Here is a 10,963-nt window from a genome sequence, read left to right on the forward strand (position 1 = left end):
TAATGACATAAAAATATTTAAATACAACTATGAAAACAAATACACGTCTACAAGTTAAAATTTTGTAATTATGATGTTCTAAAAGAAAAAAGTAAGTAAAGTAATGTCCATATTTTTAATCCCAAGATATCAAATATAAAGTATAACATTTCAATTTTAAAATCGTTATGAAAATATAATGGTTAAGTACTAATTATCAAGGAAACAGAAACCTGCCGATATCATATTTTATCATTAGACCTTTTATGCAGGTCTAAGAGAAACTATGTATTGAAAGTATTGCTCAGCTATATTAGCTAAACGTCCTAAATTAAGTCCTATATTTTGAAGACCTTCAGCACTAGCAGCATCTGCTGCAGCACGCTGCATCTCAACTTGGGAGAGTATTCTCCGTGCCTCATCTAAAGGAGCTAGTGGCCGAGCTGAAACAAAAGAGTTTAGATTAATAATATACTGAAAAATATCCTTAGCAACACATAAGAGCAAAGTATTGTTTATCATGGCTATAAAGTTATCAATTTGTTCTTCTTTTTAGGGTTCCATACCCAAAGGGTAAAAACGGGACCCTATTACTAAGACTTCAATGTCTGTCTGTCTGTCTCCCCAGGCTGTATCGCAAGAACGGTAATAGCTAGAGAGTTGAGTTTTAACAAAGTTCTTAATAGTATTAGAATTTTAATAATTAATAATAAAATTAAAATAAAATAAATATTTAAAGGGGGCTCCCATACAAAAATACAATTTATTTGCCCACTTTTGCTCTTAAATGGTACGGAACCCTTCGTACGCGAGCCCGACTCGCAATTGGCCATTTTTTCAACTAAACAATAAATTTTATTTTTTATCGGTTGTACAGCTAATGAATCTCTCTTTGCATAACACTAATAAATGAATATCTCTTTTGCACTATATACCTACAATCAAAAGGTGAAACTTACTGCGAACCCTTTTTTGCCTTCTTTGTCTAGGCAATAATGGCCTGTTGTCATTATTAGGTATCTCCGAAGGTAGTACTAGAAGTTCCTCTTCAATTTCCACTGGAACTGCTTCCTCCGATGTTCTAAAACATTAAAATGTTACATTTAATAGAAATAATAACTACTAGATGACGTCCGCAACTCCATTGCGCCAAAACTCGTTTATCGCTCGGGAACCGTACATTTTTCGGGATAAAAACTATCCTATGTCCTTCCTCAGGACTCTAAGTATCTCCATGTCAAATTTAAGCAAAATCGGTTCAGCGGTTTGGACATGAAGAGGTAACAGACAGACACACTTTCGCATTTATAATATTAGTATGGAAGTATGGAGTAAGTTAGATTTAATTATTATAACACTATTTAAATTATGACAAAATCTACACATACTGTATAATATCTCCTACTTCACACATTTGAGGTGTTTGTGCAGAGGTGGAAGGCTGCTGTAAGAAATAAACTTTATTCTTAATTCATTTTATTACATGAATTTTGTATGCATATGCTAGAATATTTACTATAAAAATATACAAACATAGAACCTCCTCCTTTTTTGAAGTTAGTGAAAAATAAAATAAATTACCTCATTAGGAAAGGGTTGAACCAGCACCCGAGGTTCTGCCTGGCCAAATCCTGGTCCTAAAAGGGCCAGAAATCTTGTATCCCAGTCTGCTAATTTTGCACTTAACCTGGGAGGCCCTCCGCCAGTGCTACTGCAGTCAGTGTTTATATCAGCAACTATCTTTTTCAGTTTACTTTTATAGTTGCTAACATACTGTGAATAAAAGAAATATAATAATTTTTCAATAAAATTACAATAGATAACATAAAAAATAACAATTTTAATCTAAAGTACTTACAACAGACCATTCCTTCGGAGATTTAGTTGTACCAGAACCTTCTGCATTCAACGAGTTAGCCACCTCTTGCCACAAGCGGAATGACTCAGCTCTTCCATGCGCACTGTTGTTGTATCCACGTGCTCTAGCTAGATTAGGGTGTTGCTCAAGGAAATCTATTAAAATATTCCACTGACCCTCAGACACTCTGCTAGGCAGACGTTTCTCCATTGTACCTAAAAGAAGTGTTAGGAATTAAATCAAACTTGAACAATTACTCTTCTTATCAAATGTAATAAAATCAAACAATTGAATTACGTATATCAAAATGTTAGCAATTCATTACAAATAATTTTCTTCTTTTTTTCAATATAACTAAGTACATATAAATTAATTATAATATTGATTATTAATCTACCACATGTAGTAATATAATTGTACAAGTAAATGTATATTTCCTATTTATGAATTAAGATAAGTGTACTTACTCAGTAATTCCAAAAACTTTATGCAAGTTCAAAAATTTCGAGACTTTACGCCTTGCGATGCAAAGAGCCACTGATTTGAAGAACAACACAATCCTAACAAAACGAGAGCAGTAAAAAACTTTGCTAAAATCGAATTCCATCGTAAAACTTAATTTTTTTCGTCTTGGTGAGTTTCCATAAACTTCCCACAACGCAGCTTGTGTGAGCCACCAAATTAACCGAGATTTATTGCTCAAAACTCAAGTGTTTCGCCCTAATGCAGTTTTAACATTGGTGGTTGAAGTGTTCGTAGATTTTTTTCACAAAAAATTCTAGTTCTCAACACCAATGACCAACGTAAACAAATAAAATTGCATTTTTATGGTTGACATTTGACAATTAGAAGATTATGACACTTAAGACGTTTATTTCTTGCCAGTCGTATAAAACGAAACTTTTTCTGATATTTTTTACTTTAAACTCGAGTTTTTTACCGTACATTTGATCGCTTTCATCGATTTTTAACAAGAAATATTATTACTTTATATGACAAAACATTTTTGACTCACAATTTTAATACAAATACAGATAATCGGTAAGGTCGCTTAAAATCGATTAAATTATTTTTATGTGGCAACATATGCCAGAAATATGAATCTACGGATGAATTGAATTGGAGCAGTATTGATAGAGAATGCGTCCATTTTACGAAATTTTAGAGGAACTGCTAAGAATTCGGAAATTGAATTCTTTTTAGCAGTATTGCGTAATGTGGCCTTTTTAGGCCCGCAGGAGTATGACTTCAAGACGGAACACCGCAGCGGAAAGTTGCATGGGAATGCCGACGCACTCTCACGAAGGCCGTGTTCAGAAGACTGCAAACATTGTGTTAAGCAGGAATCTAATGAAGTAACATTAAAGTTAACGAAAACAAGTCCTTTGGGTCCATGGGAGAATGATGGTATGAGAGAGGCTCAAGAAAGAGATGACGACCTTCGACACATCATCACATGGAAGAAACGGGATGACGTAAAGCCAATCTGGAGTGAGGTGGCACCCACTGGCGCTGTCACTAAGGCGTACTGGGCGCAATGGGACAGTCTGATTCTTCAAAACGGGATACTTTACCGGAAATGGGAGAAGACCAACGGCAGAGAGTTCCATCTTCAGATAGTTGTCCCAAGAACGAGAGTACCGGATGTTCTCCGTGAAATGCATGATGGCGTATCAGGAGGTCATCTAGGAGTAAAGAGGACGTTAACGAAAGTGCGACAACGATTCTACTGGTTACATTGTCGAGACGATGTACAGGATTGGTGCCGCAAATGCACTACTTGCGCTGCAGTGAAGGGACCACAGACAAGGAGCCGTGGGAGCCTGCGCTTGTATAACGTTGGCGCACCGTGGGAACGAATCGCAGTTGACGTAGCTGGGCCATTTCCTGTAACGGAATCAGGAAACAAGTATTTTATGGTTGTCATGGATTACTTCACCAAATGGCCCGAAGTGTTCGCCATACCAAACCAGGAAGCTACAACAGTTGCTTCTAAGTTAGTCGAAGAAGTAATATCTCGCTTTGGTGTGCCTCTAGAAATCCATTCCGATCAGGGCAGGAATTTCGAATCGCAGGTCTTCCAGGAAGTGTGCAGAATTTTGGGAATGCATAAAACGAGGACCACCGCGTACCATCCACAGTCTGATGGAATGGTTGAGAGATTTAACCAGACCCTTGAGAGGCATTTGGCGAAATTGGTAGATGACAAACAAAAGGACTGGGACAAGTATATACCACTCTTCCTTCTGTCGTACCGTACCGCCGAGCATGAGAGCATAAAAGCTACCCCGGCGTATGTCAATTACGGTAGAGAACTACGAGTACCAGTAGACCTTTTGACAGGAGGATCACCGGAAGAACCAAAGACCGTACCAGATTATGTCTGCGATTTAAGGGAAAAGATGCGCTATATACACGCCATGGTTCGAGAAAATGGGTTACAGTCAAGTGAGAACATGAAGACCAGATACGACCGGAAATCGAATACAAGCGGCTTCGAAGAAGGGTCACTGGTGTGGCTGCATAACCCAACTCGCCGAAAAGGAAAATCTCCAAAGTTGCAGACCAAGTGGGACGGCCCATACAAAGTGGTAACCCGATTGAATGATGTGACTTACAGGATTCAAAAGCAACCAAGAGGGACATTCAAAGTGGTACACATAGACCGTCTGGCGCGTTACCATGGCAGTAACAATGATGCTCGGGACGAGCATCTCTAAGAGGGGAGTAGTGTTACGGTACATGGTATACGGACACGTGGTGCGAAAGTACATACTCGAACCTTCTAAAAAGGTCCAATGTTTGTTTACGTGTTTACCCTTTATTTGTTAGCGTGTTTGAATTTAGACCTTATGACTGAGTCCATAAGGTCTAAATTAAATTCAACTTACTGCACTTATCGCAAGGACGGCAGTTTTATTGTGGTACATGCCCGAGCCGCCTAGAAATTTCCCACGGTTGTTTACTTGTTTACGTGAATCGGGAAATTTCTGGAATTCGTCTCGCCATATAAAAAGAGCCGCAGGCAGGCACGGCAAGTCAGTTCAATCAGAGCGATCTTCAAGGCGACATCAAGTGATCGATAGTGAGTGAACCAGTGAAACCTGCGACTTGGCTACGACCTAGGACAGTGATAGTGCTTAGTGATTGGACCTAGTGATTAGTGTTTGGACTTAGTGCTAAGTGTTGTGACCTAGTGTTTAGTGCAGTGTTAATAAAGTCTTCAAGAGAGTCACCAGGTCTTTCTCTCCAAATCCTTCGAACCCTAGCACGTAACAATATACTGTAAATGCCTAACTGTTAACATTGTAGTCAGTAGATGTCTATACCGTCTTCGCACATATGCAGCCGACAATATTACAATTTGATTACAATAAATAAGTAATAGCTACAAAAATCAGTATTTCTGTACTATATTTTACTGTTACAAAATCTGTATGCATGCTTTATAGTTTACATCGTGACATACATACCAGTAACGACTTTATCCTATATCCTATGTAGCGATAAACTAACCTTCCTTTAATTTCAGGCGCAGCGCGCGGCAATCCCGGGCGTTTACGCGCGGCGTTGGCAGCGGCGCAGCGACACGTGCGGTCAGCGGCGCAGCTGTTCAGGCTAGCGCAGGACGCGCTGCGTCACGCCGCGCCACCCGACGCGCCGCACCACCACCGCGATTTACTAGCTGCGGCGTTTGAGCTGGGCCTGCAGGTGAGTTCCAAATTCAAAATGGGCATGCAAAAATCCGGGCAGCTGCACGCGGCGAAATGCCAAATTCAAAATGGGTCCGTTAAAACCCGGGCGGTTGAGTATTCCAAATTCAAAATTGGCTTGCGGCCAGCCGCTGTTCCAGTTAGTGCAGTACGCGGGAAAGCCATGCTACGGCACGAATGGGCCAGCTTGACCGGAGAAATACCACGGGCTCACAGAAAACCGGCGTGAAACAGCGCTTGCGCTGTGTTTCGCCGAGTGAGTGAGTTTCCCGGATTTCCAATCCCCTACCCTTTTCCCTTCCCTATTCTCTCCTATTTCCTTCCCTACCCTCGCCTATTCCCTTGCCCACCTATTACCCTATTCCAAATTCGAAATGGGGAACGGTCAGCCGCGCCAAAATAACAGTGTCAAATATTTGTATGTACCTTTCTATTTCAAATCAATGTTGTACAAAACTTATTTTCGAAAGCAGTGAAAGGTTTCTTTAATGTCTTTACTATTGTCTTTAATTAATTAAACTAATTGTCCAAGTACTGAACTAACGCCCATTTATCCCCAGGTGCTGCGCATGACGTTATCGGCTGTGAACTGGCGTCGTCGCGAGATGGTGCGGTGGCTTGTGACGTGCGCGACCGAACTCGGACTAGACGCGCTGATGTCTATCATGCAGAACTGGTAATTACTAGACAGACTTCGCATATTTTATAATGTTTAGTGTGAATGGAGCATAAAGAATTAAAAAAAAACGTTTATTTTAAAAATACGTTATATAGAAAGCCGGTACAGAATAACCCTTTCACTCTAGTTTTAGTAACTTATCTACTCTAAAAGAATGTTTCATTTAATGTTGTCTGAATTTTTTTGGTAATGCATGCGTGTTTTGGCTGGCTTGCGTATTCAGGCTTGACTTCTTGCGTATATTGAGCTAAAACTACAGTATTTTGCGAATTTTTAGATATTACAATGCGTATTTCAAGCTGAAAAGTGAATGTATGTGCGTATGAAGGGATCTCACGACTTCGACTGCGTACACGTCATCAGCGGCCAATCGCTCTATTTTATCACGTGATGGACGGCCAATGGGCTAGGAGCAGGATAGAAGATATCCTGTGCGTGATTAGACACCCACTGCTGGGCAGAAGCTTCCCCCAGGGTCTTTATTATATTATATTTATTTTTATTTATAACTAGATTTGCCGGTGAACTTTATGTCACTCATAAAGCTTCCCTGGACCTCCATTATTATTTTAAGACTTTTAATAAGCCAAATCGGTCCAGCCGTTCGAGTTATAGCTATACAAAAAAAATAATTAAAACCATTTCTAATTATATTCTCAGGTACGAGTTATTCACGCCAACGGAAGCGACCGGCCCAGTAGCAGCAGCGGCGATGTCGCACGCCATTGCCCTGCGGCTCGGCCTCACATTCGAGCAGCAGGAGAAGCTCAGTGCCTGCGCACGCACACTGGCATTACAGTGCGCTGCTAAGGTAAATAAATTTGTTTGCCACTAGGTTATTTCGATCTCACACAAATTCTAGTCGAATTTCTCACGGTACGAAAGTGACAAACGCTTCCACTCAGCCATTAGGCTGGTTTTATCGTTAAGCGTTTCGGCAGTGCCGTTGGAGCGCCGCCAGTTCGAAGATGTATGGGCGTAGTAGTAGCGTTAAGTCGCGCGCTTGAGCAGTGCCATTCGTCCATACGTTTGTTACAGCTTCGAACGGCGCTGCGAAACGCTTAACGATAAAACCATAGATTCGTTATAGCTGTGTTCTTTGATTCTTTCTTTCATTTCCTAATCACGCTGCTTACTTATTTATCTGCATTATATCTTCTTATATATAAAATTCTCGTGCCACAACGTTAGTTACCGTACTTCTACGAAGCGGCTTTACTGATTTTTACCAAATTTGATACGCATATTCAGTGGGTCTGAGAATCGGCTGCTTTTATATTGATAAGTGCAATTGTTGAATAAATAATAGTAAATTATTACAATTCGAGACTGACGGCGACCATTGTTTGTGCGACGGGATAGCGATGGACGTTGCCATGGTGCCATACTTATTTAGTCACTTCAATAAAATAATATGGGCTAAGTACATTGGCAAAACAACGTCGCCGAGACAGCTAGTAATAGTATAAAATAAGGCCTTCGCATCTGTTGTGGATGATTTATAGAGTATTCTCAGAGCGAAGTCCCACTCATCAACTATTGTAGTGCCTGGGATAGGCTTTAGGCACAAGATTATAATTACTAATATTTTTCCAGGACCCACCCGGATGCGCGCTCTCCGCGTTATCAGTGTGCGAGGGTTCCGCGGGTGCGTTCGAAGCTGCGTGCGCGGCGGTGGGCGGGGCCGCAGCGCGCGGCGCGTTAGCGTCCAGTCAGCTCTTCGCAGTTGCACGATATATGGAACAGAGAGGACAGCCGGCACGAGCGATGAGACTAGCTACACTCGCGATGAGGAATCTACATCTACATTATAACCAGGTACGGTATTAATAATAATTTGCAAGCTTTTGGTTATAAAGAGCAAAATGCAACATAACATAATTCATAAGACGCACGTATGAAATAGAGACTTAACAATCGCTTTTGCATTAGATCATTTCAGCTGATGTTATCATTGAAAATATTCTAGAATTTATCTCTTCTCTTTTTCTGAAACTGCCTCTTTTAGAAAATTTGCTATCATTTAACTCAGGGGTTCCCAAACTTATGTTGTCTACTGCTCACTTTGGGAAAAAATTGTTTTAGCACCCCCCATTGTTTCAATTTAAAATGCATCCAGGTGAAATGAAATTACAAATACCCATAATAATAAACTATTAGCACCTTTTACAAAGTCGGGATATTTTGCGGATTCTTTCGCCGTGAAGGCCACTTACTTGTGGAATGATCTGCCACTAGAGATTCGCGAGTCGCAGTCACTAGCTTCTTTTAAATCAAAGCTACATATCCATCTGAGGAGTAAGGTCTCTTGCTAGTAATTGCTGATATTAACTGTTTGTTTAATTTTATAATGGGTATAAATGTCTTTATTTATTTAGAATATTATATAATAAGTATGTAATATTACAAGTAGAATGTAAGTCTATAAAATATATTTATTTTAACAATCATTACATTACTTATAGTGTTTTTGCTCAGTTTGATATCCAATTGTAAACTATATTTATTTAATATTCTTGTCTTTTTTATTTTATTATTATTTATTTTTTATTAATTTAGCTGACGTATTCTTTACCCCGCATACCTACTACTTTTAGTTTAAATTTTCCTCTCTCGTAGGGTTGCCTGGAAGAGATCGCTCATAGCGATAAGGCCGCCCTTGCCCACATTTATGTTTTTTGTTATGTTTAGTTTTAGTAACATTATTGTATTATTTAGTTAATGTGAGCAATAAAGAATCTATCTATCTATCTATCTACCCCCGAAGCCTCTGCGGAACGCCCCCATTTTTTGTGGGTCCCATACCACCCTTTAGAAATTCAGCGCTCACAAGGGGGCGTTATCGCCCACTTTGGGAAAGGCTGATTTAACTCATAGTAAAAAAATGTTTCAGTTTTAAATATTCAGCTCATTTTATATAACTCGCTGAATATGTTTTGTGTCGGTTTTTGCCGCTAGATTAGTTGAAGCGGTAATCACATTTTAAGACAGTTCCAAAGATTTATTCATAGTCAATTTACAAATTACAAATAAAACATATTATTCAATTCCAGGACACGCACCCCGCAATCGCGGATATCCACTGGGCAGTGGCGTTGGCGCATTCCTTGGGTCGCGCCGAGCTCCAAGCGATGTTACCGCTGCTAGTGAAGAACGTGCAATGCGCGCCCGTACTGGTGAGTTTTTTTTTTACAATTCTTATACCAATCTTAATGGTCTAATCCGATGGTACCACGGACGTAAAAAATTTACGTCCGTGGTACCATCGAGGAAGTTGATTCATATGCAATTGACAGACCAACGTTATTTGGTCGAATATGTCAATTCAATGTTAAATGTGATCTGTCAGCTGGGTTTGACGTAACGCGACCAAACTACTTAGGTCCCCGATTTGCTTAGGAATCAACTTCTCTTATAGTACATTCATGCCGAATTACAGCTTTGTAGGCCTTATAGTCTCTGAGAAAACCGCGGACAGACAGACGGACAGACAGACAAACGGACGGACAGACCGAAACTATAAGGGTTCCTTGTTGACTACGGATCCCTAAAAAGGTGCCGTTAGACAGTCACATCAACTTTCTTTGTCATCAGTCATCACTTCAGCAACGAATCGACATATTTTCATCATGTCAAGCTGCGAAAAAGAAGAATTGACACCGTCTCGAAAATCGATTCTTGATGAAAACCATGGTGACTGACAATGATAGTTGAATTAGTGACGATTCTGGCGATGAAGAGTTGCCTATAATTTTCTTGCTTTAAAAATACGTGTATTTTTAAAGAAAGAAATTGACTCTTATGTAAGAATACCAAGTTTAATTCTGTAAAATAACTAATAGTGCTTCACTAGATATTCTTGTGCTGCTTGGGCTATCTACATCTTAAATGCAGTACCTAGTCTTTTTTCATTTCTTCCGAAATAACATCTTTGTTAATTGTGGTGCAATTTCTTATAATATGTTGATTAAATATTATTATTATTATTATTTTCAGTCGGACGTCCTCCGCCGTTGCTGCGTAGCTGCCGCCGGCTGCAGTCGGTCCCGGCCGCCGCCGCCACGCCCGCCAACGCCGCTCCGCCCACTGTTGGAGGCGGCGCTTCGTGCGTATGCGTCCACCACGCACGCACGCCTTGCGCACATATCACCGAGACATTACGCTGACTTCGTGGACTTTCTCGGTAAGAGGTTTTTCATAGGCTTTGATGGATTTTGAAAATAGATGAAGCCAGGGGTTGGAGGCGGGGCTATGTGCGTACGCGTCCACGCAGGCACGCCTCGCGCACATATCACCGAGAAAGAAAACTCATAATATAATATTGGTACATTACAGGTAAAGCGCGCGACACGTTTGCGCTCGCACACGACGGCCCCCACCAGTTTGCCGCATTGCTCCAGGAGATCAAACTCAAATACAAGGGCAAGAAAAAACTCATGTTCCTCGTCAAAGAGAGATTCGGCTAAACCCCGCCAACGTTCTTATGATCCATGCCAGATGCCATGTATATTTTTAAGCGTCTAATCTGAGTGCATCACGGGAATACCTCATAGTATGTACCAAACCAGATCGCAAGTATTATTGTAATTAGTATATAATATACCTCCTAGCGTCGTGTAAGTAGCGAATATATTGATCTCAATGATTCCAATATGTAAATAGCGTAGCTGTAAATATAGCGTAAGTTGTATGATAGTCTCGCTGTAAATGGTATGTAAATTGTTTCTGAAGCGA

General features: G+C 40.3%; 2 protein-coding genes across 5 annotated transcripts in view; one reads left to right on the forward strand and one right to left on the reverse strand.

Annotated features, from left to right (window-relative positions):
* LOC121737345 (zinc finger SWIM domain-containing protein 4-like) overlaps window positions 1–10,919 on the forward strand; it is an 84,548-nt gene extending 73,629 nt beyond the window's left edge. For all 3 annotated transcript variants that reach the window (XM_042129008.1, XM_042129009.1, XM_042129010.1), the window contains 7 exons: window positions 5,370–5,548; window positions 6,111–6,226; window positions 6,890–7,040; window positions 7,826–8,047; window positions 9,283–9,405; window positions 10,226–10,412; window positions 10,565–10,919. In XM_042129008.1, the coding sequence (XP_041984942.1) occupies window positions 5,370–5,548; window positions 6,111–6,226; window positions 6,890–7,040; window positions 7,826–8,047; window positions 9,283–9,405; window positions 10,226–10,412; window positions 10,565–10,695 (1,109 nt within the window). In that variant the 3' untranslated portion in view covers window positions 10,696–10,919. The remainder of the gene's footprint in view (window positions 1–5,369; window positions 5,549–6,110; window positions 6,227–6,889; window positions 7,041–7,825; window positions 8,048–9,282; window positions 9,406–10,225; window positions 10,413–10,564) is intronic.
* On the reverse strand, window positions 50–2,664 carry LOC121737347. Of its 2 annotated transcripts, XR_006037130.1 has the most exons (4): window positions 2,305–2,664; window positions 1,838–2,052; window positions 939–1,060; window positions 50–422 (listed from the first exon to the last, which is right to left on the reverse strand). XR_006037130.1 is itself a non-coding variant. In XM_042129012.1 (3 exons), the coding sequence occupies exons 1-3, from the start codon at window positions 2,442–2,444 to the stop codon at window positions 244–246; spliced, it is 441 nt and encodes a 146-aa protein (XP_041984946.1). In that variant the 5' UTR covers window positions 2,445–2,664; the 3' UTR covers window positions 50–243. The 2 variants fall into 2 exon arrangements, 1 of the variants encoding a protein (XP_041984946.1); XM_042129012.1 differs by lacking the exon at window positions 1,838–2,052.
* Window positions 10,920–10,963: the final 44 nt, after the last annotated feature.

This window comes from Aricia agestis, chromosome 20, assembly GCF_905147365.1.
Source record: "Aricia agestis chromosome 20, ilAriAges1.1, whole genome shotgun sequence".
Classification (NCBI taxonomy): domain Eukaryota; kingdom Metazoa; phylum Arthropoda; class Insecta; order Lepidoptera; family Lycaenidae; genus Aricia; species Aricia agestis.